Here is a 27375-nt window from a genome sequence, read left to right on the forward strand (position 1 = left end):
TTTGGCATAGTTGAGGTTAGCCTAGGCTATGTGTAACCCGGTCTAAGAAGGGGACACAGGTAGAGTCCAGGGGTCAGTGTACACTACAGTGCCTGTGAGCCTGGATAGTAAGGAGGCGGAGAAGGACTGTGAGGTGGTGCCTAGGGTCCCTGTGTCCTGTCGCTCACCAGCTGTCCTCCCTGCCCTTAGGTACATCTACCGGCTTTGCCCATTCAAACTAGTCTCCCAGAAGCCCAAACATGGGGGTTCCCCGACCAGCCTGGGGTGAGTAGCTTGAAGTTTGCTGTCCTTCTTGGCCTCCAACCACCCACTGGCCGGACACTCAGCACCCCTGCTCTCTCTCGCACAGCACGTGGGGCTCCTGGGCTGGCCCTGAGCATGACAAGTTCAGTGCCATGAAGTACGAGCAGGGCACTGGCTGTTGGCAGGGCCCGAACCGCTCCACCACAGTGAGTACCTGACCCCAGAGCTATGGGGAACCAGGCCTGGACAGCCCAGCCAAGTCCAGCATCCCCCCTGTTCTGTTCCAATCCTTAGGTGCGCCTGCTGTGTGGCAAAGAGACAGTGGTGACCAGTACCACGGAGCCCAGTCGATGCGAGTACCTCATGGAGCTGATGACACCAGCAGCTTGTGCAGAGCCACCGCCAGAAGCACCCACTGATGGAGACCACGATGAGCTGTAGCCGGGTAAGGAGACAAGCTCTGTCCCCGCTCCAGTGTGCGCAGCTACTGCTCTCCTAGGCCCTGCCCCTCACTTTGTCTTGTTTTTTAGACAGGCTCTCACTGTCCTGGAACTTGCTCTATAGACTAGGCTAGCCTTAAACTCAGAGGTCTGCCTCCCAAGTGCAGGGAGCCACACCACCGCCCGGCTGGCCCATGTTTTCTTTTTGTTTGTTTATTTTTTGTTTTTTGAGACAGGGTTTCTCTGTGTAGCCTTGGCTGTTCTGGACTCACTTTGTAGACTAGGCTCGCCCCAAACTCATAGCAATCCGCCTGCCTCTGCCTCCTGAGTGCTGGGATTAAAGGCGTGCGCCACCACTACCCGATTAGGCCCATGTTTTCTTAAGACAGTTTTTTTATTTGCTTTGACCCAAGGTCTCTACATAGCCCTGGCTGTCCTAGAACTTACTCTATAGACCAGGCTGGCTTCAAATTCACAGAGACCTGCCTGCCTCTGCCCTCTGTCTCCTAAGGGCTCTTTTCTTTTTTTCCGTTTCTCGAGACAGGGTTTCTCTGTGTAGCCCTGGCTGCCCTGGACTTGCTTTGTATACCAGGCTGGCCTTGAACTCACAGATATCCACCTGCCTCTGCCTCCCTGAATGCTGGGATTACAGGCACGCACCACCACTTAAGTGTTATGTAGTCCAGGCTCGCCTTGAGGATCTGTCAATCCTGTTTCCACTGTACTGCCTGCCATGCCAAGGCATGTAGTACTGATGACTGAATCCAGGACTTTCTGTGTGCTAGGCAGACAGTCTGTCTGCTGAGACGCATCTTTTCCAGTGCTGGGGTGGGATCTGGGGCTTCCTACATGCTTGCTCTAGCCCTTACCCCATCCCAGCCCCTCCCATCTTTTTTTTTTTTTTTTTTCTCCTCCCATCTTTTTAATTCTGTCTGTCTTCCATCCTAGAACCTTAAGGCCTGAAACCAGTCTACTCATCATGTGGTCTGAGGACCAGGCTACCCACCCTTCAGGTAGCAGGAACACCCAGTGGGGCTCAAAGCCCTGTTTCTGGCTCAGGATTGCCCAGGCTAGCCAAGCCATGTTCCTGAGGCCCCAGCAGTCCCCAGAGATGGATAATGAGTTTACCCTCCTTGGATTCCTGGGGTGGCGGGTTAATCCCTGCACCCCACCTCACTCCTGCCTCCTCTGCTGGTGGGAGATGACTGATGACTTGACATGTGACCTCAGAACAATAAATGTGACTCTCCCACATTGTGTGCCCTTTTTTTTTCCCTGTTGGTCTCTTTATGTAGTCTAGGCTAGCCTCAGGACTGCCTCCGTCTCCCAAGGCATGAGCCAGTGTGCCAGGTTGGGTCTGCTTTCATTTTGAGGTGAGGAACGGGATAAGTGGGAACAGACAGCAAATGTGTGGAATGTGGTGATCATGCCTGTCAAGTTGGCAGGATTTGGCGTTGCCTGAGACAAACCTCAGGTAGTTCCTGGGATGGAACTGAGGTCAGGCTTGGCGGCAAGCACCCCAACCACTGAAGCCTCTGCTTCCTGATGGCTGTGCAGTGTGGCAGCAGCTCCTACTGCAGGCCTTCCTGCCATGACCTGTGTCAGGTGTCTGTCACACCTACAAAAGGGTCAGGAAGTAGCCATGTTGAGGTCCTGCAGCGCCACAGTTAGTAGTAATGGGCTGTGGTCAGCCTGAGGCTCCCTGCGCAGGGGAGGCCATCCTTAGAAACCCCTGGAGGGATGGTTCCCTTCCCCAGGTGTCCCAACACCCTCGCACACCAACTTACACAAACCACCTGACTCTTAAGATTCTGAACTTTTTATTTTCTGGCATGAAAAGTACAAATAATTAAACAATTCCATGTAAAAGTCAGTTACCGCGGCCAGGCCTGGAATCTCGGTAATAAATAGTCTAAACATAACTTGAAGTGTTCTTGGGTTTGGGTTGAGGTTTGGTTTTTTTGTTGTTTTCTCTACAGTTCTTATATCACCTCCAAAATGGGCTCTGTCATGGTTTGAGACTTTCCCAATAAACAGGATGAAGGGAGGGTTGGAGGGGCTGAGCCCTCTTCCCACTGGCCCTGGCCCTGGCCCTGACCCTGACCCCCAGGGACTTTGGAAGACCCAAGGGCCCCTCTCCCTGGGAGCCCTTGGCCTGGCCCTCTTGGGGGACTGGCCTCCAGGGAGGGGCCCTGGCTGGGCTAAGCTTGTGTCTTAGAAAAAAAGTCCCCTCCTTCCAGTCTTGGGGGCAGGGACCTAGGCCTTGGTGGGAGGGGGTGGGGGGAAAGTGCCCCCTCTTCAGAGCCCACCCTCCCCCCAGGGTGGGGGACAAACCCAGCCCTTATTGCTCGGATGCCTCCAGCATGTGCGGAGGGCAGGGGAGACCCCAGAAACACCAGGGAAAGAAGGGGTCGGACCCTCCTGGAGGCGGGGAGTCCCTGTCTGCTGGGAGGGAGGAGGAAGATAAGGGCAGACTTAGAAACCACCAGAATAAATAGGTTCGGTGTATCGTGAGCAAGCTAGAGTTCACCAGCTAAATAGACAAAAACTTCTCAAGACAATAGCAAAACAATCCCATTGAGAGCCCCTGGGCACCGCCAGCTGTGGGGACCCCACCCCACCCCACAGAGCCCACGGCACCCCCTGGGGGCACTCCGCTACCATTACTGTTATTAATAATTATTACTTTAATGACTCCACTTCCCCTTTGTATAAATAAATTAGGCATAACCACATCTCAGCAAAACTGAAAGGAAAGGAACATGTTCCTTCAACTCGCAAACCAATGAAAGAACAGAAATATACACAAAGTCCTTACAGGCCAACAAGGAGAATAAATAGTTAACATAGCAATAAGTTAAAACTACATGAAGCTAAATTCAGCAAAAAAGTACAAGAAAGTTAACTGGTGACAGTTTATCTTTTTTTTTTCCTTTTTTTTTTTAATTGTCTTTGTGTGTTTTTGTTTCTTTTCTTTTTCTTTCCTGTTGCTATATTCCATGTTGTTTGAGTTTTCTTTCTTTCTTTCTTTCTTTTTTTTTTTTCCTTTTTTAATTTTTTGGTCTTTTTTTAAAATTTTTTTTTCTTTTTGTTCCTTGCAGCAGAAACTCCACAGACGGTTAAGAACAACACCAGGAGGGGTGGGGAGAGAGAGTTGGACGCTCAAATGGGGCCGTGGCCAGACACCAAACGCAGAGGACACCGGAAGAAAGCAACTAGAACTAGAGTGTAGAGTGGGGGTGGGGGGCTTCACGACTCTTGGTTGTGACTGGGCCCACTGAGGGGGGGTTGAAGGTTTGGGGCTCCCAGGGGCTCCAGCCTGTGGCTTGTTGGAATTTGCATAAAAGAATGAGAAGTCAGGGTGTGGGGTTATGGATGCAAAATCCAGTCAGAAGCCAGGGCCGGGGCTCACGAAGGCTGCATCCATGGTTCCCCCATAATCCAGAAAAGACGAAAGAACCCAACAATCAAAAGAGGGTGACAAGTGGAAGGGATGTAGGGGGATGCCTTGGGCCCATCCACCCCTGGGTGTGGCGGGGTGTGCTGGGTGCTTGCTGTGGTAGGGAGCACACTGGCCCTAGTCGAGGGAGGAGACTATAGGCCTCCCCCTGGACCCAGGGCAGCTGAGCCCCAGGGATAGGGGGGTCCTTTGGCCTCAGTGTTGTGGGGAGTGGGAGCCCCCTCCAGCCCATGGTGATGCCGAAGTAGAACGAGGTATCTGTGTTTGGATGCATGGACGCCATGTGTGTACGCCTGTGTGGGGGGCAGCAGGGAGGCCCTTGGTGAGCTAAGGAGTCTGTGCAGAGGACCCGGGGCTAGGGCTTGTTGGGGGCCCAGGGAGAAGTGGCTGGACCAGCCTGGCTGGAGGAAGTAACTGAGTCAGGGTCTTATGTGGGAACGCCTTGTCTGGGCCTGTAGGATGCTATGGGCATAGGTGTGTGTCCCTGGGTGTTGTGTATTTCTAGGTGACCTATTTGGTTCTAGTTTTGTGTTTTGAGACAGGGTCTTATGTAGCCCAGGCTGACTTCAAACTCACTATGTAGCCAAGGCTAGCCTTGACCTGATCTTTCTCTACCTTTTGAGAGCTAGGATGAATGAGGTCCGTGTACCACCACACCAGGTTTACTCAGTGCTGGGGATGAACCCAGGCTCTGTGCAAGCTCTCTACCCACTGAGCTGCACTCCCCAGCTCTCGCTGGGAACTGGCATCCAGATTCTCACATCCACATCTGCCACAGTGGATTTCACACATCACATGGTTTTGTAGACAGGCAGCCAATGTCTGCACATATGTTTATGCAGCCCCAAGGTTCTGTCTGTGTCTCCATCCTCTGGTGTGGATTTGGTCAACCTTCCTGAATGTTTCTGTATGTGTTGTGTATCTGTGGCCCCAAGGTCCAAGGGTATGTCTTTCCTGCCTTCTTGTGGCCACAATTGTGTGTGTGTGTGTGTGTGTGTGTGTGTGTGCTGGCGGCCCTATGGACTCTCAGCCCTCAGCCCTGCTCCCTGCACCCCTGCCCCAGTTAGTTGGTAAACATAACTTGCCAAAATAGTTTCTTTTTTTTTTTTTTTGTCTTTTTTTGTGATTTTTTTTTTCAAGTTCAAGAATCCCCAGTAAAAATTCTCCACGAGGTCTTTTTCCCTTTTTACAAAAATAGAATTTTTCTTCCCCTCCCCCCCCCCCCCACCCCTTTTTTTTTTCTGCTTCCTGCCCTGCCCCAACCCTGCTCCCTGTTTTCTGCCCAGGGACTGGGATGGGGGATGGGGATGCCCACACCCCTCTTTCATGTTTGTGTTTTTGTTTTTTTGCTGCTTTGGGGATTTTTAAACCTGTTCCCTCCCCTTTCTCTCAGTATAGGACAGGCCTGGGCAAGGGAGGCCTGGGTGGGGCATCACTGTGTCCTCTAAGCCATCCCATGCAGGGTGGTGAGGGTGAGGTGGGATGGGGGGGGGGTCTCCTCTCTGCTTTCTTCTTTTTGTTTTTAGCCGAAAAAAAGAAACAAAAGCCATCACCATGAACCAAACCACGACGAGAGAGTGAACAAGCCCCAGCCTGGGGTGGGGAAAGCAGGGAGTATGGGGGGGGTCCCCTTCCTCTCAATGCCCTGCACCCCCTTCCCGTTCTGATGCTCACCCTGTGGTGTTTTTTGCAGGTGTGTGGGTCTGCCTGCTCTTGTGATCTCTCTCTCTCTCTCTCTCTCTCTCTCTCTCTCTCTCTCTCTCTCTCTGCTGCCCGGGGAGGGAGGGCGGTAAATGCTCAGGCCTTGTGCTGCTTGCTGGTCTTGAAGGACACCTGCAGCACGCGCTCGCCCAGGCGGTAGCCATTCAAACTGGCAATGGCCATCGCTGCCTCATCATAGTTGGTCATGGTGACGAAGCCGAAGCCCTTGCACTTGTTGGTGGTGAAATCTCGGATAACCTTGACATTGGTGACTGCCCCAAAGGGTCCGAAAAGCTGCCACAGCACACTCTCATCGGCTTCTGGAGACAGGTTGTACACGAAGATGCACCAGCCAGCTCCTGCAGCACCTCCAGACAAGCCCACGCCTGCCAGGCCACTCATGCCGTCGATGGCGATTGGGGAGAACCTGGCGATAAGCGACAGGGGACTACTTTGGGGGTCACGCGGGCTCTGCCCTGATCCCCAGCATGCCTCCGACCTGCCCGTCCCAGGAGAACCTATATTGTGTGTGCGATGTATGTAAGACCTTTGTAGTGTCCTAATCTGGTTGTGATTCCATTGCCTGTCTTTGACCCCCCACTGAGACACCAGCCACTGACCTGCAAACTTTCTTGACCTCAAAAACTCTCAAATATCACCCATGGTCCTAAGTGCCATCTTTATCCTGATTTCATGGCCTTTGACCCTATATGGTCCTGAGCCCTTCCCTAGAGACGCCTTTTCACCCAGCTTCCTTTTGTGTAGTCCAGTTGGCTTTGAACTCACCATGTAGCCATGGAGGGCTTCTTGTTTGCATTTTTCTTCCAGCCTGCCTGCTGGTCTTGAACCTGTGCTTCTCCTGCCACTACCTCCCAAAAGCTCTGCGCACCTGGCTTACGCAGTGTTAGGATGAAACCCAAGGCATCTACATGCCAGGCAAGTGCTCTTCCATGGAGCTGCATCCCCAGTCCCCACCCCTTCAAAACTAACTCCGTGTGTGTGTGGGGGGTGGGCAGGGAATCTGTACCCAACGCTGGCCTCAAACTCAGAGTTCTTGCCTCAGCCTTCATTGTGGTGCTGGGGAAGGAACCTAGCACATGCCAAGCCCTGCCCTGCCAGATCTGACTCCATCTTGACTCATGCCTGTGGGTGGACACTGGCCCTATGATCGCAGAACAGGTGTCCTGTGTGAGAGCCCAGCCAGCCCAGCACCTTCCTCTGCTCTGTAAAGTGCCCTCCTCATCTGTCTGCTTCTCTCCTCTTTTTGATCCAAACCATGAAGAGCAGCCCCTCCTGACTCAAACGTTGCCTTTCTCCAGTTTCAGTGGCTGCCTTTGTTTTGTTTTTTGATTTTTCAAGACAGGGTCTCTCTGTGTTAGCCTTGGCTGTCCTGGACTCGCTTTGTAGACCAGGCTGACCGTCTGTAGAGTTGGTTTTCTCCTTTCACTTTTATGTGGGTTCCAGGGATTGAACTCAGGTGTCAGGCTTGTGTGACAAGCCCCTTTACCCACTGAGCCATCTTGCCAGTCCACAGTCGTGAGGTCTTAAACTGAATACTGAATGTGGCTATACTCCCAGCTCTCGGAAGGCTGAGGTCACATAGCAAAAACCTTGCCTCAAAACAAACACTTTTGACCCTTGCATCTGCCCCAGGCTTAGTACACTTCCATTCTCCAGAGTGCCTGTCTTGTTAAACCAATCTCTCTGTCTCTGTCTCTCCCTGTTTCTCTTTCTCTGTCTCTATCTCTCCCTGTCTCACTCTGTCTCCGTCTTTCTATCTCTCTGTCTCTCTGTGTGTTTCTGTCTCTGTCTCTCTCTCTCTCTGTCTCTCTATCTCTCTGTGTGTCTCTCTCTGTTTCTGTTTGTCTTTCTCTCTCTCTCTGTCTCTCTGTGTATCTCTCTTTGTCTCTCTGTCTCTGTCTCTGCCCTCCAGCAATGGGGTTACAGATAGCACTATCACTCCTGGGCTTTACATGGGTGCTGGAGATCTGAACTCAAGTCCTTGTGTTGGTGTCACCTTGAACCATCTATCTCTGTAGCTCCGAACCGCCCTGTCCCAGCCCCTCCGTCACAAAAAGCCAAGCGTGATGGATGGTTCCTGTGTTATTCTAGCACTTGGGCAATGAATGAACATGATCCCTTCTTCATCTACACCTCAAGTCGAAGAAGAAGAAGAAGAAGAAGAAGAAGAAGAAGAAGAAGAAGAAGAAGAAGAAAAGAGCAAAGCCTTGTATGGTAGCACATGCCTTTCAGCGTTTAGGAAGAAGAGATGGAGGGTGGATTTCTGTGAGTTCAAGGCCATTCAGAGCTACATAGTAAAAAGAGGAGGGGGAGGAAGAAGTGGGAAAAAGTAAGAAAAGGACAATGAAGAAGAACAAAAGAAAAGGCTACAGTGGCCTAGCAGCATGATGAAGTGCCACACATCGTTTGGCCAGTGTGTCTGTGCAGTATATGCTACCTTCCTATTAACCACTAAGCTATTTTACTGTCAGGCTGACTGAAATCATAGCTTCTATGTTAAGGAACCATTATTTCAATTGGTTCTTGGTTAATGCTGGTGATTTAGAGAGGCCTAGGATAAATTGGTAAAATGTTTCCTTTAAGGGAAAAGGTGAAAGTTTTCCACTTATGGAAAAGAGAAGATCATATGCTGAGGTCACTAATAAATAAGGAAAGGTCAAATCTATCTGTGAGATCGTAGTGGGCTGGTGGGTCAGCCTTGTCATTCCAGAGGCTGAGGCGGGAGAATCACAAGGTCAAATTCAAAAGTGAAAAGAGAAACTGAACACACCTGCAGCCCGACGTTCAAGAGGGAGAGGCAGACGGAGCAGGAGTTCAAGGACAGGGTCAGCTCAGAGCTGCTGACCTGCCTGCACCACCTGGGACGCTGTGGCAAGAAACATAAAGATGGCTGCGGTGCAGCTCTAAATCTTATTCACAAGGCCTTGAGTTTCCTCTCCAGTACAAAGCAACAACAATAATAAACAGGCGTGGTGGCACACACCTTTAATCCCAGCACTCAGGAGGCAGAGGCAGGGGGATTGCTGTGAGTTCAAGGCCAGCCTGGTCTACAAAGTGAGTCCAGGACAGCCAGGGCTACACAGAGAAACCCTATCTCACAAACATATAAGTAGAAATTTATGTAAATAAGATGTATACAGGTTTCTATGTCAGTCTCTGTGTTAGGAATACACAAGGAGTCTCGGGATGTGTCCCTGAAGGTGAGGAGACAGCTGTTTCTGTCACCACCATGTTCCTGACATTGGGATGGCTAACCTTTCAGGTAACACTTAGTAGGTTGTTTGTTGACTAAATCAATGAAAGGATAGAGAGCTACATTCCCACTGACTCCCTTGCCCTCAGGATTAAGTCACTCAGCTTGGGGAAAAGACTCTGAAAGTCTGAATACCGTAACCTTGACCACGTGGGACTCAGCTCTCTCCTCTGAGCCCTCACTCGCAGCAGCTGTTTCTGCTGCTAGGTCACCCCCGCACCCCCAGAGCTCTGCAGTGGGTCAGGCCTCTTCTGGGTCACCATTACCCCTGCTGCCCCTGCATTGCCCTGACCCCCACTCACTCACAGATCTCACCGCCGTTGGGGGGAGACCCTGAGCATCAGTATCAGTATTCTTATGCGGCCACCTTTTATTATGTGCCAAGTGCTGTGTTCCATCTCTAACTCACGTTCAAGAGGGACCAAGTCTGCCTGGAACACGCTATACCCTTGGCCTCCAGCCCAGCTTTCAGTATTCAACAAATTCTCAACAGCTTGTGATACATTAAACGTAGAAACTTTCACAAGAGCTGGGGTGTGGATGGAGCTAGGAAGATGTCAAGACTCATAGCAACTGTGGGGAGGAAGGGAACCTTCCAAGACCTTTGACAAAACCAACAATGGTGGCCAATGGGTAGGGCTCAGGGAATGGCTAGAGAGCCCCTGCCTAGAATCCGACAGTGAGGGGCCAGGGGCCGGGCTCAGTGCAGACCTAGCGTGCAGAAGTCCTAGGGTCTCATTCCTAGCACACAAAATAAGAGTTGCCAGTGGCTCTCAGAAGGTTAATGTGGGAGCTAGGGGGCACCACAGCATCTGTCTTTTCTTGAGATGATAAAAAAGAAATGAGTGAGGAGCTGGAGAGATGGCTCAGTGGTTAAGAGCATTGGCTCTCTTCCAAAGGACCCAGGTTCAATTCCCACCACCTGCATGCCAGCTCACAACTGTCTGTTCCAGGGCGTTTGACATCTCACACAGACATACATGCAGGCAAAACACCATTGCATATGAAATAAAAATAAACAAGCTTAAAAAAACTATTCATAATAACTAAAAAACAAAAATAAAAAAAGCAACGTGTGAAAGCCACAGACAGCCCTCCATGCTCCTCCTTCTGTGCCGCTCCCTCTACACACTGGCTCTGCTCACTGTCTTGAGAGTTAGCATCTCCTAGGCACAGGCAGAGAGGGCTACCCAGTCGTCCCTGGAACAAGGTGCATGCAGAGGTTAGAGGAGGGACATCAAGGTAAGAGGGCTATGGGGGATAGAGACAGCGGGCTGGGGGCACTGTTACCTCTTGACTCCGTAGGCCATGTTGAGCAAATTGTCCAGCCTGTGGAGGCAGAAGCAGCTGTCAGAGTGGCCTGTGACCCACTCCCTATGATGCGACAGCCAGTCCTCCCCACCCCCACAGCCTTCAGCAGGGCCCTGCCCCCACTGCCCGCTCCCAGCCCGGCTGGACACTGCCTGGCACGGAACCTCACAGCCCGGCTGCTGCCCAGCCTGAAAGGCCTTGTCCTACTCGCCCGCCTTTCCCCTCTGGTCCTGCCGGGAGGACCCAGGGCCTAAGGTCTCTGGCTTGAGAGGGGGCCTTACAAAGGTGGTGGTACAGCCTCAGGAAGTTTTTCCTGAGCCCACAGGAGGATGGGCAGGTTGGGCTACCCCCAGGTCTACCAGGAGCTCCCACTGACCTCCCACTTGGGAATGGCTGAGTGACTAGTCTAGACCTGGCTTCAAGTCTTTTGGGCTTGTCTAGTCTCTGTCTGGAGTGAAGAAATCTCAGTAAAATGGCACAGTACAAGCTGGTCTACCCAGTTACCGTGAAAAGAATATGCTCATGGCCAGGACACAATACATTAGAGAGGCAATGTGTGGTGGTGGTGTCATCCACGAGGGAAGTGAGGCACAGCTCAAGCCATGTATGGTGGTGGGGAGGCAGAGACAGACAGAGAAAAGAGAGACAAGGAAAGAGAGAGAAACACACAGGCGGAAAGAGGCAGACATGGAGATAAACAGAGACAGCAAGACTGAAAGAGAAGCAGAACGAAAGAACAGACAGACAGACACACAGAGATGCTTAAAAAGACAGACAGACAGCCTCCATCAGACTGGCCTGTGGGCAAGTCTGTGGGACCTTTTCTTGACTGGTGTGGGAGGTCTCAGCCCACTGTAGATGATGCCATTTATGCAGGTGGGCCAGGGCCGTGTAAGAAAGCAGGCTGAGCATGGCGTGGCCAGCAAGCCTGCAGACAGTGTTCCTCTGGTCTCTGCTTCGGTCCCCACCTCCAGGCTCTGCCCTGACTTCCCCTCATGGTGGGCCACTCGCTGTAAGATGCAGTAAAACCTTTTCTCCTTACATAGTGCTTTATCGCAGTGATGGAAACCACAAGGAGAGAGACAGAGACAGAGAGCCACAGCTGGAACTCAGCCGCCAACTGTAGTGGCCAGCATTCACCACGCTCCTGCTCTATGTCCTGGGCACATGTCCTTTCCTGTTCTTGGAAGTGGGGTGTACCTGGGTCCCCACTCTCTGCAGAAAACAGAGAACAGCAGGCTTGGGGCGCCTGGCCTGGGGTCTGGGGACGCTGGCTCACCGGAAGCGCTGTGTCTGATGATGCAGGGGACCAGCGTAGCGCCTGGCGGAGGATTGGTACAGGTGAGTGAGCAGGGCCTGCCCTGTCTTCTGACTCGGGTTGTTTGCGAACTTGACCGTGATGGGCTCTGCCGCACCCAGTGGTTTCTGCCCATTCAGTCCCTTGATGGCTTCCTCTGCCTCGATCCTCTTGTCAAAGCGGATGAATCCCACACCCCGAGAGACACCTGCCAGGGGTGTGAGGGCATCAGTCTCGGGTACTCCGTACCTTCTGCAGTGACTCTCCCCTCCCTAGGACACCCTCTCTTCCTGCCAGTCTGACCTGTGGCCTGGTCCAGCAGGATTCGCGAGGTGATGATGCGACCGTACTGGGAGAAGAGTTGCTCCATCTCTTTCTGGCTCATGGTCTTGGGGAGGCCACTGACGTACAGGTTGGCATCCCGGATGGAGGCAGAACTGGGGCGTGCATAGGATACCTGGGCCGGGGATCAGAGGACAGTGAGGGTGCATGGAAACTGACAAGAAATGCCCCCACCCCCACTAGTGGGCTGGGGCTGAAGGGGCAGAGTCCCTGTCTAAGAATCTGGTTCCGTCCCAGCATCGCATAATCGGAATGACATATACCTATCATCCCCAGACAAATGGAGGCACATTAAGTTCAAGTCTGGCCCACATGTTCTCTGTCTCACAGAACAAAGTAGGAGCTTGGGGAGATGATTGCTCCATGGGCAAACCGCCTGCTTTGAAAGTCTGACAGTCTGAGTTTGATACCCAGAACCAAGGGTGGGAGGAGAAAATTGGCTCCCAAGGTCATCCTCTGACTTACGTAGCGGCACATGTGTGCCCACCCACACCTACACACAATAATTAATAATAATTAATTTTTACCTAAAAAAAAATAACCTCAACATTCCGTTCCCATGCACACTTGTGACCCCAGCACCTCAAGGGGCTGCAGGGAGATCCCTGGCTTCACTGACAGCTGGTTTGAACTTACGGGCCATGCCTAGTCCTGGGTGAGAGGGCTGATCTCAAGAAAAGAAAAAGGTTGGGAGACGCAGGGGTGAGTGCACCTCTGTGAGTTGGAGGCCAGCCTGGTCTGTGTAGTAAGTTCCAGGACAGCCAGGGATGTGTAGTTGAGACTTTGTCTCAAACAAAACACAACCTAAAACAAACAAAAACAGGGGCAGCAAGAGCTCAGTAAGAAAAGGACCTTTCTGGGGCTGGAGAGATGGCTCAGAGATTAAGAGCGCCTTTGGAAGCCTGCTCTTCCAAAGGTCCTGAGTTCAATTCCCAGCAACCACATGATGACTCACAACCGTCTACAGTGAGATCTGGTGCCCTCTTCTGGTATACATGGTAAATAAATAAATCTTTAAAAAGAAAAGAAAAGGATCTTTCTGCAATGGCAGATGGCCTGAGCCTGCTCCCCAAGATCCATGTGTGGAAAGAGATCTGAGCCACAAAGTTGTTTGCACAGACTGTAAATTCAAGGCTGTGCCTGTGAAGGGTGTGGAACTGCCCCTGAGGGAGTTAAAGAGCCATCCTCTGTCCTGCTCACACTATGGTACCAGCCAAGGACATAATGTGCAGTAAACTTCGAACCCTACCCAGATCTACCCAATGGACAGGACATTCTCCACCATTGAGTGGGGACTGACTTTCACACAAACTCTGCTGCCCCATATTTGACCACATCCCCTGGATGGGGAGGCCTGGTGGCACTCAGAGGAAGGATAGCAGGCTACCAAGAAGAGACTTGATACCCTATGAGCATATACAGGGGGAGGAGGTCCCCCTCAGTCACAGTCATAGGGGAGGGGAGTAAGGGGAAAATGGGAGGGAGGGAGGAATGAGAGGATACAAGGGATGGGCTAACAATTGGGATGTAATATGAATAAATTAATAAAATATATATTTTTTAAAAGCCATCCTCTGGCTTCTGCATCTCCTCAGAGAGCTTGGGTGACCCAGGAATGCCTAGCTGGCTCAACAAACAGCTAGTCTCCCCTTTATTGGAGAGTGGACCCAGAGGGGACACTCAGGGCTTTTGTCACTAGCTCCCTAATGTCCTGCCACAAGACATAGCTGCTGTCTTCCCATGGCTTGGTTCCCCAGCCTGAGGTGTCCTCAATAACTCACAGTGATCTTTGCTAACCCCCAAGCTTCCAGAAGACCCTCCTTCCTCAATATCTGCACAGCCAGAAAACTGTAACAGATTTATTTATATTCTTTTTTTCGCACAGATATACAAGCAATCAAAACGCCAATGTACATGAAATAAAAATAAAGAAATTTGCTGGGCGTGGTGGTACATGTCTTTAATCCCAGCACTCAGGAGGCAGAGGCAAGGCTAACACAGAGAAACCCTGTCTCAAAAAACAAAAACAAACAAAAAAAGTAATAATAAAATATAAACAACTCAAGGCCCACAAGAGACTCAGGAAGCAAAGGTGCTTGCTGCCAAACCTGACTACCTGATCTGGGTCACACATGACAGAAGGAGCAAACTGACTCTTGTTAAGTTGTCCTCTGACCTCTATGATGTCATGCCTCAGAGCTCACTCTCTTTCTCTCTGTGTGTCATACACACATAATCATATGAAATAAAATTTAAAATGTTGCTGGGTGGTGGCGCACGCCTTTAATCCCAGCACTCGGGAGGCAGAGGCAGGTGGATCGCTGTGAGTTCGAGGCCAGCCTGGTCTACAAAGTGAGTCCAGGATGGCTAAGGCTACACAGAGAAACCCTGTCTCGAAAAACAAACAAACAAACAAAAAAAGATCCTGTCCAAATTTTTTAACTTTTTGTTTTGTTTCTTTGAGACAGTCTCACTATGTAGCCCTGGCTGTCCTGGAACTCACTTTATAGACCAGGCTGGCCTCGAACTCACAAAGGTCCACCTGCCTCTGCCTCCACAGTGTTGGGATAAAAGGCATGTGTGCCACCATGCCTGGCTCCAGAATTCTAATTTTTCTTAAAAGGCTTGTTTTACTTTTACTTTACGTGTCTGAGTGTCTGCCTGCGGGGGTGGACCTGCACTGTGTGGGTGCAGTACCTGCAGGGGCTGGATGAGTGCACTGGTGTTCTTGGACCCAGAGTCACAGACAGTTGTGACCCTCACAGTGAGGGCTGAGAAATGAACCTCAGTTTCCTGCCAGAGCAGCCAGTGCTCTTACCTGCTATACCATATCTCCAGCCCCACCCCCCAAAGAAAACAACCTTAAATGACATTTTAGTGTGCACATGTGTGTGTGCATGTCATGCTTAACTGTGGAAGTCAGAGAAGAGCTTAGGAAGCTGGTTCTCCAGTTCTGCCATGTGGGTCCCAGCAAGCTTGGCAGTCCCAGCCCCAGTGCTCCTGTGTGTGTGTGTGTGCGTGCGTGCGTGCGTGCGTGTGTGTGTGTGTGTGTGTGTGTGCGTGTGGTTTGAGGACTGGCTCCAGAGCCTTGCGTGCTTGAAAATCGCTATACCAATACACTATAGCTCCAGCCTCTAAATTCCATGTCCACAAGGCCTTGCATGCAGCCAGGTCACCTGTCTGCTTTCATTTCTCCCCTCATTGCTTCCCTTTACTGCAAATGTACCAGGCATGCCCAGCCTCAGGACCTTTGCACTTGCCGGGTTTTTGTTGCTGTTGTTATTGTTGTTTGTTTTGTTTTTTGAGACAGGGTTTCTCTGTGTAGCCCTGGCTGCTCTGGAACTCTCTCTGTAAACTAGGCTGGCCTGGCACTCACAGAGAGCCACATTCTAAGTGCTAACATTAAAGGCGCACTTGCTGGTTTTGATGTTTGAAAATCTCTTTGTGGCAGCCTTGGTGGCTCACCTCTGTGAAACCAGTGCTCTGGGGGATCAGATGGAAGGTCAGCCTGGACCTCAGGGCTGGCAGAGCCACATGGAGACTGAGGCCCCATCCAACTCCACCCCGTTCAAACGCTCTTCCCTCTGCAGCTTGAAATGTCCTTCCTACCTTCTCCGATTCTCAGCTTGGTTTTTTTACAATTAATTTTTGGTGAATGTGTGTGTGTGTGTGTACCACGTGGATCCCTATGATCAAACTCAAGGCATCAGATTTGGCAACAAGTGCCCTTCAACCCTCCGGGCCCTCTCGATAGCCCCATGGTGACCCAGGTGCTGTTCTCTGGTTTGTGAGTTCTATACATTTTGAGCTGGTCATTCCATTGTGTCATCACTAAGGACATACCTCGCCAGTTCCACAGCTGCTCACAGTGGGCCTACTCAGACACTCACAGCACCAGGCACTGGGGAGAAGAAAAGTCTGCTCAGGGTATCACAGAGCCCCAGCTCACTGTGCCTTTATCAGTGCCCTGGAGACATTGTAGAGGCCTTGCCTGCAAGCGTCCATGGGGTGGCCGGTCCGGTCGGGAGGGTCACGAGCACCCCTCCCCCCCTTTCTGTTGCTTCTATTCAAACCTCTAACCCTGGGGTGGACAAGGACCTTTGTTACTGGCCTGGTCTTTGTTTAGGGAGGGGCACTGCAGGCCGAGTTGCTTCCTTACAAACAACTAACTAGGGGCTGTTGCGATGGCTCAGTGGGTAAAGAGGCTCGCCACCAAGCCTGGTGACCTGAATTGATCGGATCTTTCAGACTCTCGGGGTGGAAGGAGAAAACTGACTCCTGGAGTCATCCTCAGACTTCCACATACATAAACATAATGAGTAAATGTAATGAAGAAAAAATGAAAAAAAAAAGAAGCAACTAATTAGGCCTGCGGCTGTCAGTCAGCTGGCAGAGTGCTCAGCTAGCAAGAAGGAAGCCCCCTCTATGTTCTCACCCAGGTGAGCTGGGTGTGCACTTGCCTGTCAGCCCAGCACTCTGGAGGTGGAGGCAGACACATCTCTGTGTGAGTTTTCAGACCTGTCTGGTCTACACAGCATGCTCCTGGCCACCTAGAGCTATATAGTGAGAGTCTGTCTCAAAAAAAAATTTTTTTTCTTTACACACACACACACACACACACACACACACACACACACACACTTGAAAATTGCAGGCGAGTGTTTCCCTCCTGTCTCAGCCTTAAGTGATGCCACCCAGGCATGTGCCACCCAACCCAGATGGGGTGGCATCTTAGGTCTCAGGTCCCATAAGGCACAGGGTGGCTCTATCTGTCTGCAGGGCAATAGGTGCGCGCAATGCTACAGCACGTGTGCGAGGGGACAGCAGCAAGTGCTGGGCCTCACTTCCCCCACCTTGGTCTCTACTTTGCTGTGGTGGACACCTGGCCTGTAAGCTTCCGGAGATCTGCAGTCTCCACCGCCTCTCCCCCTGCAGGAGATTAGAGAGGCCCACAACCCTGGCTGTCTTTACAGTTCTGGGGATTCGAACTTGGGTCTTAATGCTTCTGCAACAAGCACCTTATGCACTTTGTTAAGTTTCCTCCAAGATTGAAACAGTCAATCCTGCAGGGAAAGGCCTTAAGCAGGAAGGTAAATAACTCAAACAGCCTCAGGAAGTCCCTGAACCTGACCAGATTCTTTGCTAGGCCTCCTCCTGCCTGAGTGAGCAGTGAGAGCTGAGTCCCTCTGAGAGACTAGGAGAGCAGAGCAGCAAAGACGGCTCTGAGGCCAGACCAGCTGCCCGGAAGAGGTGTAGAGCAACTGAGGCACCCGGTAAGGACACTGTCCACCCTGCTGAGCTGCCCGCAGGCTGTGCAGTGAGCTCCAGGTTCCCAGCTTTGTGAGCTGTCACCCATGCTGGGGTGGACTCTGCTGATGGAGTTGTCTTTGAGGCATCTCTGCTTCTGTAACCCTTCACCCATATCCCTGTCAGGAACCCCAATAAAACTTATTGGTTCACCAAGCTGTACTTTGGTGGTGTCCAACAACTCGGTCTTTGTGAGATACCTATGTGGAGCGAGTAGCTGTGTGTTTGGGGTTTCCCCAGGAAAGGTTTTGTCACAATGTAAGTGGCTCCTGAACAGGGACATGACAGAACCAAGGACGAGATGGGGAGCAGTGAATACCAAGTCCTGGTTATGGGTGGCAAGGCATGCAGCTGAGGCGGGAACATCTGGAGGAAATTCTGCTCCTGTGTGGTGTATGTTAGTGGGCTGCTGTTGGGCCCTGACAGCAGTTGCACGCTTCTTGCCCTGGGTAGTAAGACATGCCACCAAGGCTGCGCCATCAAGATTAGGAGTGTCTGTGAGAGGAATCCCAGCATGTCAGTCTTCATCTACCTGGCAAGAAGTGACAATACCTGCTTGATAAGGTGGGGGGGGGGGAGATACCACGTGAGTATGGAGATACCCTGAAATCAGTTGATAGTTTAGAAGAAAAATTGCAGTCTTTAAGATTAGCACATAAAAAAAGATTAGCACATAAGCTGTGCATGGTGGCGTACGCCTGTATTCCCAGCACTCAGGAGGCAGAGGCAAGAGGATCTCTGTGAGTTCAAGGCTAGCCTGGTCTACAAAGTGAAGCCAGGACAGCCAGGACTACAAGAGAAACCCTGTCTTTAAAAAAAAAAAAAAAAAAAAAAAAGGTGGTCAGAGTGACAGAAGATGCCCCTCAAGTCTGACTTTAGTAGGAAGATTGGGGGTGCTCTGTGACCTGACCTACAGATGGGCCTTGTAACCAGGAAATACTCAGCCTTTGAGTTGGCTGTCTTAGACTCACTTTGTAGACCAGGCTGGCCTCAAACTCACAGTGATCCACCTGCCTCTGCCTCCTGAGTGCTGGAATTAAAGCATGTGATATCACACCCGGCCCCAGGCACCGCCCCAGGGAATACTTTTAAACAAGTGTGAAAGCACTGCTGTCAGCCTGGCTTGTGAGGCTTGGGCCAAGGGCACAGATGAGATCAGTCTGATGGCTGTGGAGGCAGAAAACTGAGCAGTGTAACTTCCATCCCTTCCTAAGGTATAACCTAAGAACTCAGTCTTCATGAACTGGCTTATCAGCCATTAGGAAACTCAGTTACATCTGCCCAAGTCCCCATAAATGTCTGGGAGTGGAGGGCAGTGGAGGGGAGAGGCAGTCTTGTAGGTACTAGGAAGGCTGTGTTTGAAGCCCAGTTCACTGGCCAGACAGAACTGTGTTCACAGGGCTTTAAGAACAGGGGACACAATGGGGACTGAGGCTGGTACAGGGCTTTCGTGGCTTTGCTGAGCCCTTCTGTGGGGCAAGATCTTTATAAAGTAAAGGCTTTGGCAGGTCTCAGTGACTTAGACCAGCCTGTAAAGGGAGTTTGTAAAGTTAAAAAAAAAAAAAAAAAAAAAAAATCAACTTAGAGAATTTAGGAAGAGGGTAAACAGAGGAAGATGTCTGGGTTACTCAGAGACAAAGGTGGTAAGATCTGTGTAGGGAGCTGGAGCTCCTGAGGAAAAGATTGAAAGAAGCCGGATTGTGCCAAGGAGCTTCCAGAAGGCTTTCAAGCCCGGGGAGCTGTTTCCAGAAGACATCTGTGACAGAACAACCCAGGTGAAAAGGAGCAAGCCGGCCCGGGGGCTGGTAGTTATCCTCCATTCTAAAGAGGGTATATTCCTCCCCAGCAAAAGGTTATGTTAGGGATGGAGATGGTTTGCCCAGTCACAGACTCCCTGAAGGCTACAGCTACATCCACATGGCAGCCCAGGGCCTGTCTGACCCAGGGAGCCAGCGGGAGCAGCAGGGGAGAGCAGGACCACCTTCTTCTCTGTGCCCGATTAGGTCTGAGCAGATTGAGTGAGGCTCACTGAGTTCCTCAGGGTTGGGGAGTGTGGGGAGGCTCTGTGGAGGAGCTCTAGGATACAGAAACACAACGGCTCAGAGAGAATGACTGAGGGTTACAGCAGCTGATTTAGAGCCTTCCGTCCATGCTCTGTGGAGAAAGCAATGGATTGGGCATCCATGCTGTGCTAGCTAGACCTTGCTATGTTTGACTTGAGTGTCTTCCAGCTGTGAGCCTCTGGGATCACCTGACACCTGCAGAGAGCAGGTGACAACTTTCAGAGTGCTACACCAAGGTTGCCTCTGTCACCCATCATTTGTTATGGGATGGTGGCTCCGGATATCACCTTGTCCTCTTGCCCATTCTCTCGATGACAGAAAACTGGCCTCTGAGCCAGGCGTGGTGGCACACACCTTTAATCCCAGCATTCAGGAGGCAGAGGCAGGTGGATTGTTGTGAGTTTGAGGGCAGCCTGGTCTACAAAGTGAGTCCAGGACAGCCAAGACTACACAGGAAACCCTGTCTCAAGGGAAACAAACAAACAAACAAACAACCTCTAGATGTTCTGCAGATTTGAAAAACCACCATAGCCAGGTGGTGGCTGCGGCACTTGCCTTTAATCTCAGCACTGGGAGGCGGAGGCAGATCAATCCCTCTGAGTTGGAGGCCAGCCTGGTGTACAGATTTAGTTCCAGGACAGCCAAGGCTACTCAGAGAAACCTTGTCTCAAGAGACAAAAACAACCAGAGACAACCAGGTGCAGTGGTGCTGGCACTCAGCTTAGAACTCCACTGGAGCTGGGTTAATTGAATGGAAACCAAAAAATCCAAAAAATATGCTACATGGGTGAAAAAGGACACTCCCAGAGGCCATGAGTTTATTGAGTGAAAGCCTCAGTGTCAGGGTTGGGCTGCCTTCTTGTGAGTTGTTGGCCCAGGAAGCTCCTGAAGCCACACAAACCCGACTACTGCTGGTGGTGGTAGGCCAGGACCAGAAGGTAACATCCTCTCGCTGAAGACACTGCATACGCATGCGTCGGTTATAAGACATGAAAACTTGAGGCTGGAGAGGTGGCTCAGCGGTTAAGAGCACTGTCTGCTCTTCTAAAGGTCCTGAGTTCAATTCCCACAACCACATGGTGGCTCACAACCATCTATAATGAGATCTGATGCCCTCTTCTGGCCTGCAGGCACACATGCAGGCAGAGCACTGTATTTATAATACATAAATCTTTAAAAAAAAAAAAAAAAAAGAGCCGGGCGTGATGGCGCATGCCTTTAATCCCAGCACTCCGGAGGCAGAGGCAGGCGGATCGCTGTGAGTTCAAGGCCAGCCTGGTCTACAAAGCGAGTCCAGGACAGCCAAGGCTACACAGAGAAACCCTGTCTCAAAAAACCAAAAACCAAACCCAAAAACAAACAAACAAAAAAAGACACGAAGACTTAAGCTGGGACTGAACTGGAAATTTCCACTCCACTAGCTGGCTTTCATAGTGCCAGAAGGAGCCACACCCAGGCAGCTGCTGAAGAACTGCCACCAACATTGCTGCTTGGCTAGGGACCCTGCGTGCTGAAATACTGACAGCACCTCCTTGTGCCTGCTTGTGCAATAGTGGCTCAGCCGTCCTGGGCTCACCAACAACCTTCCAGCTGGATTTAAAGCCTGCTCCAAAAGAGCGAGAGTTCATGTCTAATACTGTTAAGCCAGGACAAAAACCTGTGGCTGAGGAGGTCATAGGTCACAATGGGGAAACAATCTGTATGGTTTTTCAAGATCAGTGGTTCTCAACCGGTGGGTCATGCATATCAGATATTTACTTGACAACTCATAACAGTAGCAAAATCACAGTTATGGAGTAGTGAGAAAATTTTATTGGTTGGGGGTCACCATGACATGAGGAACTGTATTAAGGGGTCACAGCACCCGGAAAGTTGAGAACCCTTGTTCTAGATGGATGTGATGTGCCTGCTGTGTACTCTGAATGCGTGTTTACACCTATAGATCACGGGTGTCACAGGCCTCAGCTCATAGCGACTGAGACACTCCTGAGAACAAGCGACTGTTACTCTGGCGTGGTGGCCTATTTCTTAGCCACAGGTGCACATCTACAGTCACCCCCACCAAGGCTCAGGGGTCACCGCTGAAGAGGGGGAAGAAAGAATCTAAGAGCAGGATGGGGGGTGGTGGCACACGCCTTTAATCTGAGCGCTCAGGAGGCAGAGGCAGGCAGATCTCTGTGAGTTCGAAGCCAGCCTGCTCTACATAGAGAGCTCCAGGACAGCCAGAGCTACACAGAGAAACCCTGTCTTGAAGAAGAAAAAACAGGCCTGGCATGGTGGTGCACACCTTTAATCCCAGCACTCGGGAGGCAGAGGCAGGTGGATCACTGAGTTTTGAGGCCAGGCGGGTCTACAAAGTGAGTTCAGGACAGCCAAGGCTACACAGAGAAACCCCGTCTTGGAAAACTGAAAAGAAAACAAAAAATAAAAAAACCTCGAACCAACCAAAAAGTGTGTAAGAACACGAGGAAGGGGTAGAGTACTGTAAAATAGTTTGCTCCGTGACTAAAACAGTCAATCCTGCAGGGAAAGGCCTTAAGCAGGAAGGTAAATAACTCAAACAGCCTCAGGAAGTCCCTGAACCTGACCAGATTCTTCGCTAGGCCTCCTCCTGCCTGAGTGAGCAGTGAGAGCTGAGTCCCTCTGAGAGACTAGGAGAGCAGAGCAGCAAAGACGGCTCTGAGGCCAGACCAGCTGCCCGGAAGAGGTGTAGAGCAACTGAGGCACCCGGTAAGGACACTGTCCACCCTGCTGAGCTGCCCGCAGGCTGTGCAGTGAGCTCCAGGTTCCCAGCTTTGTGAGCTGTCACCCATGCTGGGGTGGGCTTTGGTGGTGCAGCTGTCTGTGAGTCACTTCTGCTCCTGTGAGGAACCCCTCACCTATATTCCTGTAAGTAACCCCAACAGAACTCACAGCTCACCAAGTTGGACTTGGGTGGTGTCTGTGCTTTGGTCTGTCGTGGGGTCCCTATGGGCGGGGTGAGTACACCCGTGTTTTTTCTCCCCAGGGGAAGTTTCATCACACAACACTTCAGCCATTCCTCGGCCTTTTCTGTTCCTCTGGGGTGTCTGAGGTTAGCTATGCTCCTCAAGTACCGCACACCGGGATGGGAGGTGTGGCATCCAAGTAATGGGGAGTGTTTTGGCCCAAATCTGCCCTGGGCAGCATTCAGACCTCATCAACATGGTTACTGGACACAAAGCCACCCAGGGCTTTAGTGATGAAACTAGCTAGAGGGTATCGTAAAGTCACTGCCATGCTCATAAACTGCGTCCTCCAGAACTACAGTAAGAAAGCAAACAGGTACTGACCACAGACCAACCCCATGGCACATAAGGCCTACAGACCCAGCACAGGCAACACACACACACACACATACACACACACACACACACACACAGACACACACCCCCCACCACCACCACGTCAAGCCACACAAATATCTTGTTGCAATATACACATCCCCTGGTGCATCCTGGAAGCCATACATGAATTCTAGTGTGACATTAACGCCAGGTTCTACACTCTCATCGTCATTTTGTCTGTTGTTGCTGTTTGATTTTTGAGACAAGGTCTCATGTAGCCCAGGCTAGCTTCAAACTTGCTAGGAGACTAAGAATGACCTTGACCTTCTGATCATCTTCCTGCCACACGAAGAATGCTGGGGCCATCGGCTCTCGCCTCTGTGCCCAGGATATGTGATGGTGGATAGCCAAGCAGGGCTTTGTGCATGCTGGGTAAGTGCTCCTTGCAGAAACAGCCCCAGCCCTCTTGTGCATGAGAATGCATGCCTGGGTTGGCCAGAGGCTGCCCACCCTTGAGATAGGGTGCTGGGGTCTACCCACTTCACCTCCAGTGCTGGGGTCACAGGCAAAGGCTGCCAAATCTGTCTTTTTTTTTTTTTTTTTTTTTGGTACAAGGTCTCATTATACAGCTCTGGCTGACCTAGAACTTGCTATGTAGACCAGGCTGGCCCCAACTCACAAAGATTGGCCGGCTTCTGCCTCTTAAGTCCTAGCACCATGCCTGGCTTTACATACCTGGCTTGTTTATTGGGGTCCTGAGAATTGAACTCAGGTCTTCAAAGCACTCCAAACAACTGAGCTATCTCCCCAGGCCCTGCCGCAATCACCCAGGTGTTTCTTTCTGTGCTGTAGATGGATCTCAGAGCTCCACAGGCTGCGTAGGCACTCCACCACTGAGCCACACTCCCAGCCCTGCATCTCAAACCGTAATTGTCCAGACCCATCTGACAACAGTTACTTGCACAGATGCTGTGTCCCACAACCACAGAGTCATGATCACTGCTTCACACATACCGGAAGTTTCAGGATCAAGCTGACCACAGAGAGGCTCATCCAGTGTACCATCTCCCCCTTTCCCCCCAACACTGGGGAGAAGAAAAGATTCCTATGCTTCTGTTCCCAGGATAAAATGGGGGCCAGATGGGCACCCTCAGCCTGGCCTCCCCAGGGGTCCTGGAGCAGATTTGAAGGGAGGAGCCCAAACACCCCCAAGCCAAGTTAGAAGGGCGGGGGTTTCCATGGTGATCCCTCCCAAGGGAACTTGGGCTCACATGGTCCCAGCTGCAGCTGCTGAGCAGGGAGGCCACGGGGGAGGGGCGATGCACAAAGGTGGGGGAGGGGCTGTCCCATCCAGCCCCCTCCCCAGGCCCTAATTAGATTCCAGATGGCAGATGGGGCCTACCCTCTGTCCCAGAACAAAGACAGGGAGGGGGTCTGTCCATGGGGTCCTAGTCATTCTGTCCTACCTCCTGGGCCTGCCAGATTCCCTAAATCTTTCAAAGAACTTGTGAATTTACTGTTTGTTGATAGTATATTCTCCAGCCAGGGGGAAAGGCTCAGCCAGTGAAGGCACTTGGTGCCAAGGCCTGCCATCTGATTTTGACCCCTGGGACCCACTTGTTGAAAGGAGAAAAGCTAATTCCCACAAGTCTGCTCTACTCTCCACACATAGAGCCGCACACATGTGCGCATGCACACACACACACACACACAGAATAATAAAATACACAATAGTCTTTCACACTGATAGGTGAGGAAACAGGCTCAAGGAAATAAAGCCAGGTGACTGGCAGGGAGGCTAGAGAACTGAGCAGGGAACAGGGAGCAAGGAACAGGGACAGCAGAGAGGGCAGGTGTCACAGAGGGGGGGTCCACACTCACCTTGATGGTCTTTGTCTGCAGTTTGAGGCCGTTGAGGGTGTTGATGGCTTTGTCTGCATCATTGGGGTCAGAGTAGTTCACAAACCCATAGCCCAGGCTCTGCCCTGTGGGAAGACCACAAGAGTGACTTCCCTAGTCTGCCCAGCGTCCCCAGCACACCCTGCCGCTGGACAGCCTCCCACTCTTATTATCCCCCACGATAACGTGTTCCCCAGAGAGCCACTTGGTTCCATTCATCCTGAGGTGCCCCACCAAGGTCACATTTGTTTTTCTGAGGCTACTTCCCCCCCTCTTGCCACCTGGGGACACACACACACACACACACACACACACACACACACACACACACACAGAGAGCCACACCTGTGATCTTATCCCGAACCAACTTGCAGGATTCAATATCCCCAATGCTGCCGAAGAGACTCTTGAACTCGTCCTGTGTCATGTTCTGGGGTAGGTAGTTGACGATGAGGTTGGTCTTGCTGTCATCAGTGGCTCCGTTTGTCCCAAGGAGTGGCCCGTTGGGCAGGGCCGGGCCGGCCGGCCCCCCCCCAACCTGAGACTCCATGGCCCCCAGTATCTGCTGGAGAAAACAGGTTGCACCCGCTCACTGCCCACTCCCCATCATCGGGCTAGCAGAAAAGACGGTTTTGGGGGGTGGACTAGACAAGTCTAACATGGGTTTAGTCAGAGGCGGGGATAATGGTGCCTTTGTGGTATGACCTCCACAAATGGACCATGACAGGAGTGCACCACACATGTACACAAAATTAAAATATTTTGTTTTGTTTGTTTTTTCCAAGACAGAGTCTCTCTGTGTTAGCCTTGGCTGTCCTGGACTCCCCCTGTAGACCAGGCCGGCCTTGAACTCACAGTGATCCGCCTGCCTCTGCCTCCCAAGTGCTGGGATTAAAGGCGCCACCACGCCTGGCTACAAAGTTAAATAATGTAATATACTTTTTTTTTTTTTTTTTTTTTTTTTGGTTTTTCGAGACAGGGTTTCTCTGTGTAGCCTTGGCCATCCTGGACTCACTTTGTAGACCAGGCTGGCCTCGAACTCACAGCGATCCACCTGCCTCTGCCTCCCGAGTGCTGGGATTAAAGGCGTGTGCCACCACGCCCGGCTTGTAATATACTTTTAAATAAAAAATGAGCACTGACTGCTCATTCAGAGGTCCTGAGTTCAATTCCCAGCAACCACATGGTAGCTCACAGCCATCTATAATATGTTTGATGCCCTCTTTTGGCCTGCAGGTGTACAGGCAGACAGACAACTGTATACACAGTAAATAAACAAATCTTAAAAATAAATAAATAAAATAAAACAAATGCCTTATGTGGCTAAGTATAAACGCTTTATAAGGATAAGCATCTTTTTTTGTTTTTGTTTTTTGAGACAGGGTCTCTCTGTGTAACCTTGGCTGTCCTAGACTCACTTTGTAGACCAGGCTGGCCTCGAACTCACAGCAATCCACCTGCCTCTGCCTTCCAAGTGCCCATGCCCCACAATGCTAAGTATCTTTCGTGCCTGTAACTCCAGCACTCAGTAGGCCTGGACTAAACAATGAGACCTTGGCAGAGTTTTTTGTTTGGTTGATTTTGGTTTTTTTGGACAGGGTTTCATGTAACCCAAGCTGATCTCAAAACTCGCTATGTAGCTAATGTAACTATGAACTCCTGATTTTCTTGCCTCTACCACTCAGGTGCTAGGATTATAGGGGTATACCCCCACACCCAGACCCTGTCTTAAAACCTAACCAAAATACAGTATATGAGCAGGGGAAGTGACTCAGCAGCAGGGCACTTGCTTAACATGGGTGAGGACTGAGTCCTAACCCTGCCCCACAAACAAACACGGTACTCTATAGTCTGGCTACATGGAGTGTGTGTGCTGGGGCCTTGGTCCTAGTATGCCTGCGTTGAAGAAATGGGGCCTAGTGGGAAGTAATTAGGTCACTGGCAGGGAGTGTTTCCCTTAGAAGGGAGAGGTGTTCTCTAGGGATCCTGGCCAGTTCTCTCAAGACTGGGTTGTTTGGGGCTGGAGAGTGAAGCTCAGCAGTTAAGAGAGTTTTCTGCCCAGGACCAGACTGTCAGGCACCTCACAGCCAGCCACCTGTAACTCAAGCCTCGGGGCATTGATGCCCTCTTCTGGCCCCTAGAGGCACTGCACTCACATGTGCCTATACGTGCACATTAATAAAATAAAGTCACAGAGACAGACACTAGGTTGTTTTAGGGTAGAGAGTGCTGACTAAAACCCAGGTCTAGGTGGAACAGGGTGTCTCAGTGAGCCACACCCAAAACCTTTAGGTCTTTATGCAGAAAGACTGTCACAGGCACCTGGCCTTTTTGAACACAGCAGTTTCTTCTTCTTGTTTGTTTTCCTACCCCTCAGAGTAGGGGGTCAGCACATTCTACCAGGGAAGCCCTATGGTTTCTCCCTTTCCCCTTCTCTGCCACACTGTGACCAACCAACGGAATGAACAGATGGGGCCACCTGCGCTTAGACTTTGAACCTCCAACGCCAAGCTTTTCTAGCTCAACAAGGTAGCACATGGCTGTCATCCTAGCACTTGGGAGACTGAGGCAGGGCTGACTCTTGCAGCAGCTCTGAGGCTGGCCTAGGCTGCGCAGTGAGGCCCTGACAAAGACAAAACACCTCATCTAACAAAAACAAAACACCCCAAACCGCTTTCTTTCTCTGAAAATGTCAAGTCTTTAAATATTATTTATTTATAGTGTGTGTGCACT

At 51.1% G+C, this 27375-nt stretch overlaps 2 protein-coding genes across 8 annotated transcripts in view; one reads left to right on the forward strand and one right to left on the reverse strand.

Moving 5' to 3' along the window:
* The window catches only part of Prkcsh (protein kinase C substrate 80K-H), an 827425-nt gene that overhangs the window by 11314 nt on the left and 788736 nt on the right, over nt 1–27375 (forward strand). For 3 of the 5 annotated variants that reach the window (XM_051156067.1, XM_051156071.1, XM_051156070.1), the window contains exons 15-18: nt 190–264; nt 350–449; nt 538–688; nt 1632–1672. In XM_051156067.1, coding sequence (XP_051012024.1) covers nt 190–264; nt 350–449; nt 538–684 — 322 coding nt within the window. In that variant the 3' untranslated portion in view covers nt 685–688; nt 1632–1672. Of the gene's footprint in view, nt 1–189; nt 265–349; nt 450–537; nt 689–1631; nt 1673–27375 lie in introns of those variants that run through there. The other 2 variants (XM_051156068.1, XM_051156069.1) reach the window with 1 other exon arrangement.
* Nucleotides 5479–27375, reverse strand: part of Elavl3 (ELAV like RNA binding protein 3) — a 35102-nt gene continuing 13205 nt past the window's right edge. Inside the window, exons 2-7 of one of the 3 annotated variants that reach the window (XM_051156078.1) lie at nt 24988–25204; nt 24625–24728; nt 12030–12183; nt 11709–11934; nt 10409–10447; nt 5479–6292 (exon numbers count right to left, since the gene is read on the reverse strand). In XM_051156078.1, the coding sequence (XP_051012035.1) occupies nt 5941–6292; nt 10409–10447; nt 11709–11934; nt 12030–12183; nt 24625–24728; nt 24988–25204 (1092 nt within the window). In that variant the 3' untranslated portion in view covers nt 5479–5940. Of the gene's footprint in view, nt 6293–10408; nt 10448–11708; nt 11935–12029; nt 12184–24624; nt 24729–24987; nt 25208–27375 lie in introns of all 3 variants that reach the window. The other 2 variants (XM_051156079.1, XM_051156077.1) reach the window with 2 other exon arrangements.

The sequence above is a fragment of the Acomys russatus genome, chromosome 14, assembly GCF_903995435.1.
Source record: "Acomys russatus chromosome 14, mAcoRus1.1, whole genome shotgun sequence".
NCBI lineage: Eukaryota > Metazoa > Chordata > Mammalia > Rodentia > Muridae > Acomys > Acomys russatus.